At 37.4% G+C, this 21,146-nt stretch overlaps 1 protein-coding gene across 1 annotated transcript in view; it reads left to right on the plus strand.

The window, feature by feature from the left end:
* Positions 1 to 21,146, plus strand: part of ptprfa (protein tyrosine phosphatase receptor type Fa) — a 223,512-nt gene that overhangs the window by 77,320 nt on the left and 125,046 nt on the right. Inside the window, exons 4-5 of the mRNA XM_016268145.1 lie at positions 773 to 797; positions 9,784 to 9,925. Of these exons, the coding sequence (XP_016123631.1) occupies positions 773 to 797; positions 9,784 to 9,925 (167 nt within the window). The remainder of the gene's footprint in view (positions 1 to 772; positions 798 to 9,783; positions 9,926 to 21,146) is intronic.

The raw sequence follows: 21,146 nt of genomic DNA on the forward strand, positions 1-21,146 counted from the left end.
TTTTTAAGAAGTAAATAAGCATTATTGCAGTACGTTTTTACACTGCTTCAAAATTTTAAGTTTAATTCATATTTGTTGAATTCACTATCCGTTTTTCAGCGAACATTGTTTCATTGTAGTACAACACTCTACAATGTGTGTAAATCACTAACATATGCGACTAAATTTTAATGCTAGGCGACTAAATAATGTCTGTCTTTAGCATTGGATAGTAAATTGTTTGATTTCACTCGCCAGTTAGAAGCTGAGCATAAGTTTAGCCAATGGTGATTCTATTGCCAAGGTGTGCATGGAGGGTTATAGTCTTATTTATTTTAGAAAATAACCTGTGCTGCATGCAACTAGCATTCAAACACAGAGATGCCAAGGAGTTTATGTTGACTAAGTTCTTCCTATTAGACACTGTCACAAACAACATCAAAAAGAGTACAGTGTGTCTGAACAAACATTGTCTATTTCTCTTCCGCATCAGCAACACTGGTGTTGGGCATATTAACACGTCCTCAGTTCAGATTCTGTTTTGCAGACATGAAGCGAGAGCTCGACTGGAGGTAAGCCGTGCATCCATAATTAATGAGAATAAATGGTTAGGCTGCTGCGTCTCGATCGATGTTGAGCTGCTTGATGTTTAGGGACAGAGGGCAGGAGACTGACTTCCTGGATGCTGTCAGTTTATTTCACTTCATGCAGATCTGTAAGGGAGTGGCTATCTGCATTATGCTGTGTGGAAGGAAATGTATCTGCTGTTTGTGTATTTTGCGTTTTCTTCCAGTTATTATGCCTTCCTGTCAGATCTGGTAAGTTTGAGTTAAACACTTCCAAATGGAGAAATCGCAGCTCTTAAATTAGCACCTAATATTAAGTGGCAAACAGTGTGTCTCACAACTGATCCTCCCTGACGTGTAGAATAAACAGGCGAAGCGCGGCGCAGCTGATCATCTGGTTTCAGAGCTGTTGATACTCATTAATCCTGTGATCTGTCAGCGGGCAGATTAATGGTGTCCTCGCACCAGGCCGAGGGATTTGGGTGGCGTGTTTGTGGTCGGCTGCTCATCGCTGTGACTGCTCGGCCTGTGCACTGTGAACATGCAGGCCCATTACATAATTAACACACATTCTTGGGTGATTCTTAAATTAAGGTAATTTTAACTAAATAAAATCTTGAAAAATGAAAGTTATGATGAAATACATGTAAATTTGAAATATCTGATCAAGTCCTGTAGATTGGTTTTGGAGGAACATTTAGATAAGACTTTGACTTAATCTTGAAAATTAAGACTGTCACTCTGCTGCTCTCATGTCACTAGTTATTTATATCATGAACAAAACCTTCATGGAAACCCTATGAAAAACATTACAAATTGTACACACAAATGCCAAATATAAATATATATTAATTTATTTACTTATTTTATTTATTTTTTATGAAGTTCTGTAGGTATAAATATAGAATTTCCTTTTTTTATATACAGTACATTTATAACAGAGAACTACTAGATCACTAGAGAACTAACTAGTGAATAAAGATGAAGAGAACTGTGTTATTGCATGTTAATGCGTGTAACCCAAGTACACAAGGAAGTGATAATTACTTTCAAATAGTATTGTTTTCCTTTAATAATGTTATTATTTGTGTATAATTAGTATTCAGCTAGCTAACTATAAACATACCATAATGTTCAGCAAGGTTGTCTTCTTGTTCCACCCCCTAATTAAGTCGAATTAGAAAGATATCTTATGTATGTTATGCTCACTGTATTTGGTACTCTTTGTGGCATATAGCTGAGAATGCAACTTGTACTTTTGAAACATTTGAAACACAATGCAAACCATGCTTGTGTTCATTAGCTAGAAGCGTTTGCATTAACATGCCATGTGTATGTTTAGTATGTTTAGGGTCTTAATGGGTTAAGCAGGTTCAGTATCAGAAGAACGTGTAGTTCTTACAAAGAGGTTAATGTGGTTGTCTCTGCTACTTTGATCCAGTTGCATTGGGTTTTGTCCATATATAAACACTCATTTGAATCAAATGCTGGTGTTTTTGAGTCTGTGGATTGCTTTTAAGCTCCGATTAAATTTTTCTATGATTAAATCATGAGATTGTAATGAAGTATTTATATGACATATCAGACAGCAGCTTCTGTTGTCATGACTAGACAATATCATTTTGCATCATGCATGAGCTTTTTTATCATGCATGAACTCCAATATAAATTGTCCAATCGGAATGTTCATGCAAATTGACAGTCCATTATGGAAGAATAGATTTGACTCAAACTCAAAGTGGATGTCATTTATGGGGAACAGATGGGAATGCTGAGATGGAACTAGTGTTATTTGTACATCTCTGATTGGCAGATTACATGAAAATGCTCAGAAACCTCAGTGTCCTGTGTTTTGGTGAGGTGGAGCGAGGGCAGAAACCTTGGCAGCAGATTGCTTTGCACTGCCTGAAGAACACACATGAAAGTCAACTCGGTAAATATTGCAGGAGTTCAGCATGCTAGCAGGCACAAAGAGCCTTGTGTGACTATGAATCTGTGATGCCTGTCTTGTGTGACACATCCAGAGTCAGAGGTCATCAGGCAGGGTGGCCGTCTGATAAATCAGTCATGAGAGGAAGTTTGACCTCAGGTGTTTCAGGGGAGGCTGATGCGAATATACAGAACCGATCGTATTGAGGTGTGAATAAGACTGTGTTTCTGTTTTATATATTATTTATTTACTCATTCATTCATTTATTCTCACCAAGGCTGCAATATTGTGAAATATTACAATTTTAAAAAAAAATCTATTTCAATATATCTTGAAACGGAATTTATTGCTGTGATGCAAAGCTGAAATTTTAGCATCATTACTCCAGTCTTCAGTGTCACTTGAGCCTTCGGAAATTATTCTAATATTCCGATTTGCTGCTCAAGAAACAGTTTTCATTATTATCACTGTTGAAAACTGTGGTGTGTAATATTTTTCTGGAAACCATGAAACTTTGTAACATCTTTTGTAAAAATTAAAAATGACTTTAGTGTCACTTTTGATCAATTTAATGTATCCTTGCTGAATAAAAGTATTAAGTTAATAATCCATATATATACACATCCCAATTACTCCCATTTCTGTAGAAAACCCTAGTCTATGGTGTTTATAATTAGCCTTATGTAAAACAGTAGAAGTAGTGTGTCCTAATTTAGCTGATGGGTGTATGAGTATGTGGTATAATTAATGTCTTTTGGAAAGTTGCCATAAACTTCATGTGAAGCTGGTTGGCCGTCTGCATTCTGCACACACACTGCATCAGGCGAGGGCAACCATAATGACATCCATTCGTTTGACCTCAGGTGTTTCAGGGGAGGCTGATGCGAATATACAGAACCGATCGTATTGAGGTGTGAATAAGACTGTGTTTCTGTTTTATATATTATTTATTTACTCATTCATTCATTTATTCTCACCAAGGCTGCAATATTGTGAAATATTACAATTTAAAAAAAAAAATCTATTTCAATATATCTTGAAACGGAATTTATTGCTGTGATGCAAAGCTGAAATTTGAGCATCATTACTCCAGTCTTCAGTGTCACTTGAGCCTTCGGAAATTATTCTAATATTCCGATTTGCTGCTCAAGAAACAGTTTTCATTATTATCACTGTTGAAAACTGTGGTGCGTAATATTTTTCTGGAAACCATGAAACTTTGTAACATCTTTTGTAACATTAAAAATGACTTTAGTGTCACTTTTGATCAATTTAATGTATCCTTGCTGAATAAAAGTATTAAGTTAATAATCCATATATATACACATCCCAATTACTCCCATTTCTGTAGAAAGCCCTAGTCTATGGTGTTTATAATTAGCCTTATGTAAAACAATAGAAGTAGTGTGTCCTAATTTAGCTGATGGGTGTATGAGTATGTGGTATAATTAATGTCTTTTGGAAAGTTGCCATAAACTTCATGTGAAGCTGGTTGGCAGTCTGCATTCTGCACACACACTGCATCAGGCGAGGGCAACCATAATGACATCCATTGGATAATGTGAGGGGTTTTCAGCTTTTATCATGTCCCGCTCTGAGCTGTAGAGTGCACCAGGTCGATATACAGCACTGCTGACATCTGTACTGCAGAGATTATGCTGAACTGACCAAGATATAAAGTGCAGTGAGCTTGAATTACATTGAATTACATATACATTACATATGTATTGAATTACATATGTGGTCTGAAAGTACTGCAGGGTTGATCCCAGGTAAAACTGTGGTCACTGAGATGGCAGGGAGATGTATTTGTTAATTAGACAGCAAGGCCAAAAAATGCTGACGACAAAAAAAAAGAGAGAAATGCTGCACTTCTTTTTGGACTGGAAAATTAAAGTTGCTGTTTGAGAGAGATTAAATTCTGCCAAATGTATCCACTCAGTTAGACTGTCCCCATTACTTCAACCACTCTAAAACCCTGTCCTGAAAACTCACATACAATGATTAGTTTTCTCATTGGCTGAGAAAGTGTGGATGTCTGTGTCAGTGGTGGGTAGTAACTGATTTTATGTAATCTGGATTATGTAATCAGATTCCAAAAATGAGTATTTGTAATTGCATTATATTACGTTTTAAAATACTCTTAATCAGATTATATATTATTCACACATTGGCAGTGAATTATTTGAAATGTATTAATTCTCCTTAATTCTTAGTTTTTATCTTCTAAATTTTCCTTTCTAAAAAGCCTATCACTTATATACATTTGGAATAGGGCTGTCAAGTGATTAACAATTTCAATCTAATTAATTACATGATGTGGTGATTAATTAATCCAATTTATCACAAATTAATCGCACATCAAGTTTGGCTGAGAAATTACCTCCAGGAGGATAATTTGAGAAATGTCTCAGTATTTTTAGTTGTTCATACAATGGATGTCAATAGTAACCAAAACAGAAATTTAATTTGGGGGTGAACTATCCATTTAATGTTTTTTGTTTGTTTGTTTGTGTTTGTTATTATCAGGGGTTCACATAAGTGGTCCGCAGGTCCGCATGCACGACCAAAACAAAAGATGCGCTGTGTAAATAAGTTCTGACAGCGTATTTGCATACCGAAATGATTGACAGCTGTTAATGCACAATCACCATTTTAGATAGACAAACTGTACTGTATAAGATTTCTGTTCAAACTGAAAGCATAAATCTAGGCTATCCGCTGCCGTTTTTTCAAAGCACAATGCAAAACTGTGACATTTTATGTAGGGCTGTGACGGTCGCTGTGACAACCGTCTACTGCCATCGGCGGTAGTGCACGTGACGTCACGCACTCTATAACAAGCATAATATGAAGTTTTGTATACAAGTGTAATAACAGTAATAACAGTAGCGGAACAGTGAACCGTGTCTACACCGGACGCGACACCACCGCGTCGCAACAGGTTGAGTCTGTCTAGTGTCTACACAGGACATTTGAACTCTGTGTCAGTACCTCATAAATAGAACGAGGCAGTTTACTGTCAGGGATTTGTCATGTCGTGTCGTGCCGCATCCAGTGTAGCATCACTGATTATAATGAGTTTTATAGTATTTTGTTGCGCCGCGCCCTGTAGACAGGGTGTATTTAACTTTCTTATTTTGGGCTACTTTCTTGTTTAACTGTATTATTTCTTTTATATTTATTTTAGTGTTTTGCAGGCTGCGTATTCACTGACTGAAGTGCTAAAATAAATATTAACATTTGATTTTTTAAGGTTACTATAAAAGTAATTGTATTTGTATTTAATACTTCCCTTTAATTTTAAAATATAACAGTATTATCACACTTTATTATTTAGTTTATTAATTTTATATAAAAAAAACTAAATAAATAAAGTGCAATAATTAAATTTAATGGGTAACAGTATATGCAGTGTGAGGACCAAACCAAATCTCTAGGTTCTCATATGAGAACCAGGCTGAAAAACCTGTGCACCCCTGGTTATTATTACTATATATATATATTCAAGATTATATGGTTCAAGATTATTCTATTCAAATGAATGTGATAAACAAGTTAGGTCATCTAATCTAAATCTAATCTAAAAGTAGTCAGAATATAACCTAATACGTGTAATACAATACTAACAGCGGTACAAGAATACGGTACTAACAACAACTTCTATCATCTTTGCTATTAGTAACTGACTATAATTAATCTACCCAGCACTGCATCAATGTCAGTGACATTTGTCGGATATTACAGACATTTAATGGGTTTTGTAACAAATATATATCAGAATCAGAATCAGAATGAGCTTTATTGCCAGGTATGTTTACACATACGAGGAATTTGTTTTCGTGACAGAAGCTTCCTCAGTGTAACAGAATGACAGTGACAGAACAAAAAAACACAGATAATAAAAATAAAAATAGAACAAGTAAATAAGGAATAAAAATATATAAATTGACAATTGTATGTGTATATAGTATATTAGCCAGCTCAGAAAAGGCTGACCAGCAGGACAGATGACCGTCCAATATCTGGTCACCCTAAAGTGACCACAGCAGACCTGAGCCACCTGTATTGCCAACTGTACCACTGCTGAATGTGCCAGATGAGGCAAAGACTGCATCAGTGCCAGGACAGTGAGGGATGAGCTCTCTACTATTGGCCGGAGAACAGGGTGACCTGTCAGACCTCTTCTGCTCACTCCTCCAAAAACCTCACATCTGAATGTATGGGGCCAAACAGAGGCCACAATAGACTCATCAGCAGTAGCATCAGGTCCAGATGAGCCTCTCTGTGGCCTGTTTTGGGCCAGAGTATAGAGGTGTGCTGATGCCTGGGGTTGAATCAGAGCAATAGTGTTGGCTGGTATTCAGGACATGGACTGCATTATAAAGGTGTCATCAGTTTGCAGAGCTATTATCCAATCCACCTAAAGCATCCTGATGTTAAGTGTCTTGGTCACGGACACAGTGGTCATAGTTAAAGTATAGGCTATATAACTACATGGCAAAATGAACTATATTTTAGCTTAGTTGTGATCTTAAAGTCCGAATTAAATGCAATAAGAGTGGAAAAGACAATAAAAAGATGATAAATTAAGTAAATGTAAAAAAAAAAAAAAAAGTAATTGTAATAGTGCTGTCAATCGATTAAAAAATATTTAACTAATTATTTGCCATTTTTTTTCTGAAATGAATCAATTTGAACCTTTATTAGACTTTAAAAAAATAACACCTTCTAATTTAAGTGAACTTAAATCTTCACATAAACCCATTATAATAAATGGCATTTTTACCTGTGCCCTTCAGCAAGTAGGAAATACACAGAAATTTAATAAAGTTATCAAACACTAAATTCTAAATTAAATAAAGATGAATCTTTAAAGCTACAAAAGTTATCGATTTCCTCTTTTTTTCTTTTGTTCTTTGAATAACAGACATCACAGCAGCTGGTTTATTAGGTTATTTGGCTGCTATTACTGTAAGTCACCATGAAATCAAAATTGAAAATTCTTATTTTTTAATGGAATACTGTAGTGTTTATTATGAATAATGTATCTGTGCACTTCATTATTTTTTTTAATTCAGGTGCCCTCATAATCTTTAATCAAAAACGCTAACCTCCCCGCCCCCTCAAAACGACTCATCTTCTCTTTCGGTCACGAGCTATGGCGCAAGGGTGGAGCTAGTGACGTGAGGGGTAAACGCTGGGATAAACGACAGGGGGAAAAGCTGAAGCTGATGCTTCACGTTATAGCACTGACACCAGTCATGAGGGAGTAAGTTACCCCTAAACATTGAAAAGATATTAGGATATTACGACAACATTACTCTTAGGACATCTCAAACAAATGTTTTTCATGAATATGACTTAACCTGATGGAGGATGCGCTCAGTCATTCAGGCAGTCCCTCTCCGCGCGCTGTTTAGGCATGTTTTGTGCCGTTGATCGTCGTCGTCATCCTTAATAAATAAAACATTTATTCATGCTTGGGTGTCGGCTGTGAATCCAGGGGAGAAAAATCCCCCACCACTAACTGCAAACTGGCATTCAGATCTGCCTCCATTTTGTTAGCAACGCCCCAGCTTTCAACGATCCAGTCAATTCCCGAAGGTCGAAATCAAGTCCTGCCCTCTAATTTCAGATGCCGTTTCACTTCGATATACGTCACAGTAGAGAAGAAAATGCAATCACAACTTCCGTTTCATGCCGACTTTAAGAGCTGCCGCTGCTGATTGTTACGTGAATCTGAAACGCATGCTCATAGTTTCATTCGCTCTTTAATATGAAATGATACAGGCTACAGTGCGCACCGCCGTATTTGTGCGTGCAATTGAAGAGCACAGTATGAGCAGAATATAATGACTGACAGGACAGGAAAATTCATTTTTACTGACATATGGCCTGACAACATCTCATCTGACCACAGTCCACAGTTGTTCTATAAATCCCCCTTGTCACCTGAACCTTTTCTGCGCTCATATGACTATAGCGCCTGGTGCTGAGGCAAAGTTGGAGAATAATAATAATTGTTATTAAAGCAATTGTTATTAAAAACTAAGTTGCAAAATTGTCTCAGAAATCATAATTATGATGCTAACTTTGAGCACATTACAGGTCATTTACACATCAGCACCTATTAAATATTCAGCTATTTTGCCTGCCTTGATGAGCAACAGTGTGAAGGTTAGCCAGTCATAACATTTTTCGTCTTTAAGGTATAGACGGTCATTAAAAACCCCATTGTGAATGTTTTGATGAAAGAAACCTTAACGAAATATATAAAGGTGAAGAAAATGTATGTTATAGAACTGTGGCAAAAACACGGCCCCTTTAAAGCTATTCAGTTGTGAAAGCTTATAAGCTGAAACTGAAGTATTTCATTCCAGGGAATGCTGCGCTTGTTTTCAACATCAGTATAGACAGTGTGGGGCTCCAGCAGGGGAGCGCAGGTTGATCTCAATTTGGCAGTCAACCTAAAAACAGAGAGAAGCTGACGGCAACCCAAGCATGAGGGCTCCCTGAGACGACCCTCCTCACACTGTCAACAGAGCTGATTGAGCGTGAACGAGACGGGCTCTGACAGCACCAGCATCTCACGTTCTTTAACTCTGTGCCTCACACACCCAATGCAGTGCATTTATACTGTACAGGAGCTGATCTCTTTAACCTCACTGTCGTATAAGACTGAGTGAGATTGTTTCCGACTGGTTTTTATCAATATTTGGTACTCAAGACACTTTGGCTGGTAATTGCTACTTCTGTCATGATTTTGTTAACAAGAAGTAACACTGCCAAAAATGACAGTTTTATCATCATTTGCCAACCCCCATGAAACATCATCTTCCATGAAACACAAAATGAGATGTTAGCCAGAATGTTTTTGTCCACTCAAGAAAAGTGGATGGTAATTTATACTGTCACTCAAAAGAAAAAACAATCACCATAAAAGTAGTTAATACAACTTGTGCACTATATTATACAAGCATATTATACTATATATACTATAGTATATAATACAAACCATGCAGTAGTTAATTAACTTTCAGCAAATTAATTAATTAATTTAATTTTTGGGTGATCTATTCCTTTAACTGGTATATATTATTAGAATTAGCATTTTTACAGATTATTTTCATGCATTTTTTATGTTTTGAAGAGAGCGCCAATTCACGCCTGTAACTTTGCAGTGTCATATAGACTGTGTCGATGTGTTTATGCATGCAGATCAGTCTGGTTGTATATTTAAAGAACAACACTTCTTTTTGTTATGCTGGAGATATCTTATATCACCTGTATGTCTGTGTGTGTCAGGTAATAGAGTTTGATGATGGCTCAGCCTCTGTGCTGCGGATCCAGCCATTACGGACACATCGAGATGAGGCTATTTATGAGTGCACAGCTGCCAACAGCGTTGGAGAAATTAACACTAGTGCTAAACTCACTGTATTAGAAGGTAAGAATACACTCTCTCTTTCGCTCTTTTGCTCTCTCAAACAGCATAGTATTGTCCTATCACTTAATGAAGATTTACAGCAGCAGTTATTTCATTGCATGCATTTTGTGATTATAAATTGTGCAGAAGTGAAATAAAAGAAACGTTGACTGTCGACTGAGTATTTTGGTTTCTCTCACACTCAGTTTCTTGCTAAGTGTTGTGCTCATATAATTATCATTCTGAGAACATGACAAACAGGAATTGAGCTGAAGTTAGATTCAGCAGGTGGTCTGACTAACTAGAGCTCGCGTAAGGCGGGTCATGCAAAGAGCTTTTCATAGTAGTTTCCTTATAACTTTGAGTTTCCTCGTGTAATCACTGTTAGCTTTGGTAAATATTTAATGGTTTAATTAAGTTACCCCATTACCTACACAGTAACACAGCGGGAAGATCTGAATAAAGTCAACGTGTAATCAAAACTGACGCTGTTTGCTTTCTTAATACACATTCCTGCTCTTATTGCAAATGATTAATAAGCGCATGTTATCCCAAAGAAGAAAAATTTATAATATGCTCAAACAACTTCATGTCTTCATGTCAATGATAAAATGCCCCCCAAATCCCCGGCAAACTCTCAGCTCTTATTCTGATAAGAAATGGAGACTTTACAGCATCCAGTCTAGATGAATATCCTGTTTTCCACACTACAATATGCCTCATTTCAGAAGTAGAATGGGTTTTGAATACTGTCTCATGTTGACTTTAAGAAAGATAGAGAAAGAGGCAGATAAGGAGGGGAAGATAATAGGACATAAGTTGTGGGGGGGGGGGGGGGGGTTTGGGAGACTTTTTTTGTCCTGTTCTTTGATTTACACATCCTTCCCCACCCGACTGTCCTAATCACGGACAACTTCAGCACTCATCTAGGTAAGTCTCAATCCTAATGAGTTCTTCTCGCCTCATTTGATCTCTGGAAATATGGAGCGCTTTCTTCAGGAAATTGTCAACTGCTTGAATGTCTGGTTTGGCTTGTAAGGGAAATAAGTTGGGGGGGGGGGGGGGGGGGTTTTCAGTGACATTTTTTTCTGCAGGTAACATTGTTATGCTGCCAGTAAGTGGCAACAAGTGACTATGGTTATGAGTAAGTCAATAAAATCATCCAATTTGTTCAAAATGCTGATTCATTAATGAGTAGTGTTGGGGTAATGCATTACAAGTAACACGAGTTATGTAATCAGATTACTTTTTTAAGTGACTAGTAAAGTAGTAACACACTACTATTTAATTTAGAAAGAAATATCTGAGTTACTTTTTCAAATAAGTAATGCCAGTTACTTTGTTTTCCCATGTATTGACTGACAGTTCTCCTGTCTCCATGTTGAGAGAAATCGGGAGTAAGTGCAGAGGCGTTGTGCGTGCTGTGTGAGCATGATGTTACACTCTAAAAAATACTGGGTTGTTTCAACCTAACTTTGGGTCAAATATGGTCTAACCCAACTTTTGGGTTAAAAATGTAATGTAAAAATTTAACCCAACGGTTGGGTTAGTCCATATTTGACCCAAAGTTGGGTTGAAACAACCCAGTATTTTAGAGTGTACTGTAGTTCTACACTAAATATGAACATGTATTTACCCATCTCACCTGCCCAAAAACAGATTCAATATTCCTCAAAATTAATAAAAACAGTAAAGTGTAAACTCTGAATATTATACAAACCTGCAATAATTAAATATGTTAAATTAGACAAATATCATGTATGTATTTAATCCCATTTTATTAACCAATGTCTTTGCTACTTACCTTTGATTATCCAATTCAACCATACTAATAGGTACATTTGTGTTTCATTTTTGCTATTGCTGAATAGTGTTGAACTTTCTTCTCCTGCATCATATTCTTCACGCAATTTGCTTGAGCTGCGCCCTTTTCTGTACAGACGTGAATTTATATTTCCTTCAACCTGACACATTAATTTCACTTTTGGTGTGAAAAGGCTTTTACATTTGTCAAAGAATAACTTTTTTTATATTAAAAACAAACAAGCAAACCCTGCCCAGATTTTAAAAGTAACTCAAAAGTAACGTAACACATTACTTTCCATAAAAAGTAACTAACATAATTAGTTATTTTTTTAGGGAGTAATGCAATATTGTAATGCATTACTTTTAAAAAGTGAAGAGTTCAGATGCAAAAGCCTCTAGTGCCGTCTGAAATTTTCTTCTAAAATGTGTATTTTTCTCAGGCTCCTATGTTTATGTTCAGTTATTTCACTTTAATGGCAAAGAAAAGAACCTAATCATTTCCATTAAAGTAAAAATTACTAAACCTACACATAGGAGCCTGATAAAAATGCTCATTTTAGAAGAAAATGTCAAATGGCACTTAGAGGCTTTTGCATCTGAACTCTTCAAGTAACTTTCCCCAACACTGTTAATGTCTAATGTCAAGTGACTGGATGTATCTGAATATGCATACATCCCTACTACATAGTAGGGACAGTATCTACTATTGACAGAGTATGCCATTTTGGATGTAGCCACTGTTTTTGTGAGTGAGTATTTTGAATCATTCACTAAACCGATTGATTCAAAACACTGGTTTATTCTGGAATTAATCAAGTGACTGTTTTTGAGTGAGTCATTTAAGCGTTCACTTAACTGATTCATTCAAAGCACTGATTCACTGAGGAATCAATCTAGTAACTCTTTTTATGAGTGAGTCATTGAATGATTAATCCAGTTTATTTGTTCAAAACAGATTCATTAAAGAACAGTAGGTGTTATTGCTCATAGATGTACAGGGGTTAATTTTGCTGTGGCTTTATCTGAAACTATTTCAGTGCAAAAATAGACTGCCATTAATGTGTTTAATATCTAAGTACTCAATATTAATTTTCAGTTTATTGAACTGTTGCATAAAAGTACTTTGTTGGTTTAAAATCTTAACTGCAGTGATTACCTGTAATCGTGTGCCTAGGGCTGAATCTATGCTGATATTAAGAACAAACGGACTTGCTTATGTGATATTGCTTAAATATATTTTACCAAAAAACTCCGAAATGTTTCCTGCCCTACTGGTGTTTTCTGTTCGATCGCTGGAATCTTGGTGCATGCTGACTGAAGGAAACTGTAAGAAGTTCAGCCAGACCAGGCATTTTGTTCTCAGTGGTTTGTTATTCTGCTGATGGTTATGAAGCTTATCAGCCCTCCATCTCACAGGATTGTGAGGGGAAGAAACACACACACACACACACACACACACACACACAAACACACATTCTGCCACAGGATTGGAACATGTGCAGTGTTCTGATAGCTGCCTCTGTTTTCGGTAAGCCTCGCTGTGGTTCCTCCGCTCAAAGCCAGAGTTGTGTGCGCATGTGCGTTGGTGTTTAAAGATTCAAGTTCATTTCAGGCCACATTTGAGCAGATTACTTGCGCCTGCAGCTCTGATAGAGTGATCTTTCCATGCCTGGCCCTGTGACCCTGCGGTAGATTACAGCACACACACACACACAGATAGAGGTGATATGTGTTATTATGTGAGCACACTGTACACTGCAGCTGGATTCGTGTTCAAACATGAGGAATATGGAGGTGCTGATACTACATGGTGATAAATCTCAGTCCAAACGCTGTTTTTAGACAAAGAGCCGATGCGGCTGCTTGCTTTAGTGCACAGTTACAGCTCACTGAAATTCAACATCCCCTTATAAAGGCGGTTCTAGTCATAGCACGGCACCACGGGGCACAAATCAGGGTGTCTTTTGTAATATATCTGCACGCTAATCTGGGGAATTGAATTATTCAGTTAGAGGAAGGAAAGTTGTGGGTTTATAGGATGCCAAGTGTGTTGAAAGTGGGCCATGTTGTCTCATGCTTTCGGTCCAGTGTGCCGTTAAATGTGCGTTCGGAGCCACGGATCAGCAGGTGGGCTGAACCTGTGCAGGAATCAGGTTTGTAGGTTAGGTGTTATGTCTGCGATCTCATTATATCGGGAACATCATTTTTCACGTGTTCTCATCCACAGACTAGCAGAATTTCTTGGCTGGTTGTTAGCAACGTGTTTTTCTCAAATTTGAGCAGTGTGTATTGACAATTGCACGCTGGAACACATGGTAATAATCAAGCGTGAAGATAAAGCACAACACGACAATAAGAATAAATCAGCACTAATTATGTTGCTTCTGTTGAGAGTTTATTCATTTGTTTTATTGTATAATCAAGTCTTCTCTTCTTTGAGCCTGTTCTCCTCTTTCTCTTCTATTCTCATGTAGTTTATTTTCATGTCTCTTCACCTTGTTTCTTTTCTCACCTTGTCTCTTCTCTCATTTTTTGATCTTGTCTCATTTGTCCTTATATTTCTCTTCTTTTCTCATTTGTTTCTCATTATGTTTCTCTTCTCTGTTTGTGTATCATCTCATCTTTACTCATTTGTTATCTTTCTCATTTTTCCCTCATTTTGTTTCTCTTCTCTTCTCTGATCTGACTGTAAGGCTTGAGTACTGATAGTGACTCAACATGATTTTGCAGTTCTTCCTTTGAGTTTTACAGTCCTGTTCTTGCTGCTATAACAAATGATTTCACCTGAATGCCAAAGAGAGTCTCCCCCAAAGGGATTTCACTGCAATGATCAGCATGCTAAATCTGAACTCAAGAAGAGCAAGGTCTTTTCAAGATCTCCTGAAAATGCACTGCATGCTCCACCATGGAATGGAAAAACTCCTCTTGGTATCTTTTTCCAGAATGACAGGAAATGTCAACTGGAGCGCTGCAACTTATAAGTGACATAAATGTAAAACTTGTACACAGACGTATCCCCTGACAGAAAGCCAATATATAGCATCGCTTCCCCTGCATGCAAATAGATGAGGTGATTCAGACAGGTAATTTTATCCCGTAGACATTTGCAAATGTATTTCTCCCACTAAAGTCATTCCTTATCGGCAAACATGCTCCGCAGACAGACTCCATCTGTTTACTTCTCCCCACCGCTCACCTGCTTACGTCTTAAAGCTGTTAGAAAGGCCTTTCCAAAGATCAGCTAATGCGTATAACAGGGCAGTGGGCGGAAATTACAACATGCCATTTCCATTTTGGCGTTTCACACACACAGAGTTGCTGATCCATGACATAGGTTTAGTTTCCAGTGGTTGGCAGCGGCCCGATCCCCCACTGAACTGAGTTAGAGTTTAGCAAAATATCAATTACTCAGCTCTCCATCAGTGGTGTACTGCAGCACGGTAAACACACACCTCCTTCCTCAGCATCACACCGGGCTACCTGCCATATCCACCTGCAGGAGACATTTAACACTATGTGCAGCTAAATTCACCATCAGAAGACTGTGTGTGTGTGTGTGTGTGTGTGTGTGTGTGTGTGTGATGGTGGTTTGGTAAAAGCTGCCTGTTTGCACAAGCTGGGCACAATAGATTTCTATCTATCACAATAGATTTATTTCGTTCTTTCTTTCTTTCTTTCTTTCTTTCTACCACTCTGAAATGTTTAACATGAAAACTCATGTTTTTGATGAGACAAAGTTGTTTAATCATTTGAGATTAATCATTTTAATCCTATCTATCTATCTATCTATCTATCTATCTATCTATCTATCTATCTATCTATCTATCTATCTATCTATCTATCTATCTATCTATCCACACACAGATAGAGGTGATATGTGTCATTATGTGAGCATGCTGTACACTGCAGCTGGATTCATGTTCAAACATGAGGAATATGGAGGTGCTGATACTACATGGTGATAAATCTCAGTTCAAACCCTGGTCTGAGACAAAGAGCCGATGTGGCTGCTTGCTTTAGTACACAGTTACAGCTCACTGAAATTCAACATCCCCTTATAAAGGCGGTTCTAGTCATAGCACGGCACCACAGGGCACAACTCAGGGTGTCTATTGTAATATATCTGCGCGGTAATCTGGGGAATTGAATAATTCAGTTAGAGGAAGGAAAGTTGTGGGTTTATAGGATGCCAAGTGTGTTGAAAGTGGGCCATGTTGTCTCATGCTTTCGGTCCAGTGTGCCGTTAAATGTGCGTTCGGAGCCACGGATCAGCAGGTGGGCTGAACCTGTGCAGGAATCAGGTTTGTAGGTTAGGTGTTATGTCTGCGATCTCATTATATCGGGAACATCATTTTTCACGTGTTCTCATCCACAGACTAGCAGAATTTCTTGGCTGGTTGTTAGCAACGTGTTTTTCTCAAATTTGAGCAGTGTGTATTGACAATTGCACGCTGGAACACATGGTAATAATCAAGCGTGAAGATAAAGCACAACACGACAATAAGAATAAATCAGCACTAATTATGTTGCTTCTGTTGAGAGTTTATTCATTTGTTTTATTGTATAATCAAGTCTTCTCTTCTTTGAGCCTGTTCTCCTCTTTCTCTTCTATTCTCATGTAGTTTATTTTCATGTCTCTTCACCTTGTTTCTTTTCTCACCTTGTCTCTTCTCTCATTTTTTGATCTTGTCTCATTTGTCCTTATATTTCTCTTCTTTTCTCATTTGTTTCTCATTATGTTTCTCTTCTCTGTTTGTGTATCATCTCATCTTTACTCATTTGTTATCTTTCTCATTTTTCCCTCATTTTGTTTCTCTTCTCTTCTCTGATCTGACTGTAAGGCTTGAGTACTGATAGTGACTCAACATGATTTTGCAGTTCTTCCTTTGAGTTTTACAGTCCTGTTCTTGCTGCTATAACAAATGATTTCACCTGAATGCCAAAGAGAGTCTCCCCCAAAGGAATTTCACTGCAATGATCAGCATGCTAAATCTGAACTCAAGAAGAGCAAGGTCTTTTCAAGATCTCCTGAAAATGCACTGCATGCTCCACCATGGAATGGAAAAACTCCTCTTGGTATCTTTTTCCAGAATGACAGGAAATGTCAACTGGAGCGCTGCAACGACATAAATACATAAATGTAAAACTTGTACACAGACGTATCCCCTGACAGAAAGCCAATATATAGCATCGCTTCCCCTGTAGATGAGGTGATGAGGTGATTCAGACAGGTAATTTTATCCCGTAGACATTTGCAAATGTATTTCTCCCACTAAAGTCATTCCTTATCGGCAAACATGCTCCGCAGACAGACTCCATCTGTTTACTTCTCCCCACCGCTCACCTGCTTACGTCTTAAAGCTGTTAGAAAGGCCTTTCCAAAGATCAGCTAATGCGTATAACAGGGCAGTGGGCGGAAATTACAACATGCCATTTCCATTTTGGCGTTTCACACACACAGAGTTGCTGATCCATGACATAGGTTTAGTTTCCAGTGGTTGGCAGCGGCCCGATCCCCCACTGAACTGAGTTAGAGTTTAGCAAAATATCAATTACTCAGCTCTCCATCAGTGGTGTACTGCAGCACGGTAAACACACACCTCCTTCCTCAGCATCACACCGGGCTACCTGCCATATCCACCTGCAGGAGACATTTAACACTATGTGCAGCTAAATTCACCATCAGAAGACTGTGTGTGTGTGTGTGTGTGTGTGTGTGTGTGTGTGTGTGTGTGATGGTGGTTTGGTAAAAGCTGCCTGTTTGCACAAGCTGGGCACAATAGATTTCTATCTATCACAATAGATTTATTTCGTTCTTTCTTTCTTTCTTTCTTTCTACCACTCTGAAATGTTTAACATGAAAACTCATGTTTTTGATGAGACAAAGTTGTTTAATCATTTGAGATTAATCATTTTAATCCTATCTATCTATCTATCTATCTATCTATCTATCTATCTATCTATCTATCTATCTATCTATCTATCTATCTATCCATCCGTCCTTGTCATCCATCCATCCATCTACATTTTTTTAAAACATTTTTGTTAGGGATGCACGATATTGGATTTTTGCCGATATCCGATATGCCGATCATTTTCAACTAATTTTGGCCGATAGCCGATGTCAATACGATATATAATTATTTTTAATTTTGGTTCGTTTTTAACAAGAACTTATTTGTTAGAATTAAATAAACAATACTAAAGTTCTTTTATAATTACAGTGCATTGAAGATTTGAAAATAACTATAAATAAACTATATATTAATCACTACATTTTTTTTTTCAGAAAGATGCAGTGGTAACCTTAACATTTTATTATATGATTTAACATTTGTAAATGGTCTAAAGCAAAAGAGTTGTAAAAATTCTGAAAATCTTTTAGAGCTCATAATTTGTTTAAAATATATAACATATTACACATGAATGAATAAATCAATATATATAAAATTATTTAATTTAAGTGTCATGTTTGTGATTTTTTTTTGTTCATTTAAGCTATAGCTTCTGACCTTTAAATTAAAACATACTCATGATTTTATGGCATCAATTACTGCTTTATTTAATCAGAAACTTGCTTTCATTTTATTCGAAGTTGGCCAACAGCGCCCCCTACGGAATTAAAACTCCTGCTAAAAAACTGCAACTAATTTTGAAACGGCAGGTGCTATTACTGTTGACTCTATCATACACCGAAGGCTCATTCTGTACGTGCATTCTCAGTTTAAATGCAGCGATCCAAAACCATGAATCCAATCACCATTCAGGCAAAACTTTGCTTCAAGAATGAGCCACAATGCTGACATGATCTAATCGCTAGCACACCCTGAGCACATGTGAGTTAGTGTATTCCTCTTATCAGCAAGACATATCGGCATAATTTTTCATATCGGCCAATTCCGATATTGGTCCGATAATATCGTGCATCCCTAATTTTTGTTTATATGTGCCACTACATATATAACACTCTGTAGTAAATATTAGTATTTACTTGCAAATATTGAAAACGACCACACGAGGACACAGTGCTCCCAGCCAGAAAAAACGTTTCAAATATGTCATGAATATTCCATACATCATCCAGCCCTAGAGTGTATGTGTTTGCATCATTTGCACATATGGCAGTTATGTGAAATCACTGTTGTTGTATCCACACTACAGAGCGATTATAAGCCCAGTGCTGCAGAGAAAGAAAGAGCCAGACGGGAGAACAGACAGAAGGTGCACCTGATGCTAGAGGGAAGAGTTGGTGACTGATGTCTGTGATCAGAATGTGCAGCGTAATGAAATATGAATGATGAAGAGCACTCACCAGCTCTGTTTGAGGAGGAATTTTCAATAGTAGCCAGTCCTACACGTGCATAAACACACATGCACACGCTGCTGAGTAAAGAATATGCATAAATAATCAGCATTACATTTGAATGAGCGCAGACCTTCATATACTGTATCCCATCTTCTGCTTCAGATGTTCTCTCTCCAGCTGGTTAATACTCTTTATAAAGTACTGGAAGGTACCATGATAATGTGATGTATCAGTTTGAGATGTGGTAGTTATACAATATATATAGGCTACCATGATACTGCATGAGTGTAATATTCATATACCATTGCAATCAAAGGCAGTAAATGTACTTCACAGTGCATTTTTAAAAAGCCATATCCACAAAAAACATGTTACCATGGTACAGACAAGCTGGTATGGCTCATTAATTCAGTTGTTTATTTGTTTGTTTTCTTTGAAGTTCAGAATGTCAAGCTAACCTTCACCGCATTCTCATTAAACTGCCGCACTAAATCTGTGTCTTCCTCGCCGCTGTAATCTCTCTGTGTTAGTGTGCATGTTGTTTGATCCTGATGAGAGGCACAGAAATGTATAATGTTTCAAATAATTTCCTCAAAGCATTTCGATTCTCTTCTCCACCTTAAATTTATCTGAGACCAGCGTTTGAATAATTGACACTAGAGGTGATACAAAAGAGTAACATTTCTCATTTCACTTGATGTTGGGACTAAATATACAAAGGAAATGTGTGCTGGAGCTCAGAGATAGCATTTATTTTACTCTACTTCTACACATACCATGTATTATTTAAATGAAAAAGTTTGCGCATTAGAATTTTCTTTAGATGAAGAGCTATGTATGCTCTTTCAATCAGTCTTCTTCAGAAACATCACATCTAAGGCCTAATCAAAGCATGAACTTTCTGACTGAGTATTTGCATTAAAGTGAGAGTTCAGCCAAAAAAGAAATTTCTGTAATCATTTACTCATTCTCAAGTCTGAATGACTTTCTTTGTACTGCAGAACACAAAAGAAGATATATTGAAGAATGTTTCAGCTGTCATTGAAGTTCAAAACAAAATTGGACCCATATATATATGTGTGTGTGTGTGTGTGTGTGTGTGTGTGTGTTTTTCTATTCTGGTGGGGACTTAAACCTGAATACACACAGACTCATGGGGACTCGTGTCACAGTGGGGACCTAAATTGAGGTCCCCATGGGTAAACAAGCTAATAAATCACACAGAATTAAGTTTTTTGAAAATCTAAAAATGCAGAAAGTTTCCTGTGCGGGGTAGGTTTAGGTGTTGGGTTGGTGTAGGGCAATAGAATATACGATCTGTACAGTAGAAAAACCATTACGCCTATGGAGAGTTCCCACAAGGATAGCAAACCAGACATGTGTGTGTGTGTGCATTTAATACACAGTATTGAAGTATATAATATATAATTCAATATTAATATGTATCGCGATATAATTTTTTTCAATAACGGTGATATGATTTTTAAACACATTTCCGATATTTCGATATACATTACCAGTTTCCCATACATTGATTTATTTGTGTCGTTTGTGCCATTTCGTTGAATAAACATGAGCACTGCACGTTTCAAAATAATAACACGGCGCGGGTGTTTTATATGAATGTATCTCTGAAGGGAATTGACTGTCAAAGCAAAAATTCACTGCAAAGAAACTAGCAGAAGGGTTATACACACAACCACCAGCTCATTAGATACACACATATATATATTTATATATACATAAATTTAGACATGGATCATACTCACCCACCATGGTTCCCGCGTCGGAGCTCTGTCCGAAGAAGCCTCTAGACTGGACCATCAGTAAGATGGTCACTATGAAGCCATAGAACCAACCAAACCTAATAGGTCCAGCATAGGAGATTATAATGCAGGAAATTTCCCACCTAACCTCGGTCAGGTGGAGAGATGGTGGTTACAGGGGAATTAGGAAGGTGAAGACAAGGGCAGATGTAAGACCCCCGAAGGAAATGAGTAGATACTGAGGTATCACTCTGATCCAGACAAAAGCGCTGACGCCCTGTCTGGATCACATCCCTTAGGTCTTTTACTTACCTTGCTTTGACCCGCGATTCTTCCTACCCCTACTCGCGGCCAGGGGAGGAGC

Source organism: Sinocyclocheilus grahami, unplaced genomic scaffold (genome assembly GCF_001515645.1).
Source record: "Sinocyclocheilus grahami isolate Dianchi unplaced genomic scaffold, SAMN03320097.WGS_v1.1 scaffold43.1, whole genome shotgun sequence".
NCBI classification, from domain to species: domain Eukaryota; kingdom Metazoa; phylum Chordata; class Actinopteri; order Cypriniformes; family Cyprinidae; genus Sinocyclocheilus; species Sinocyclocheilus grahami.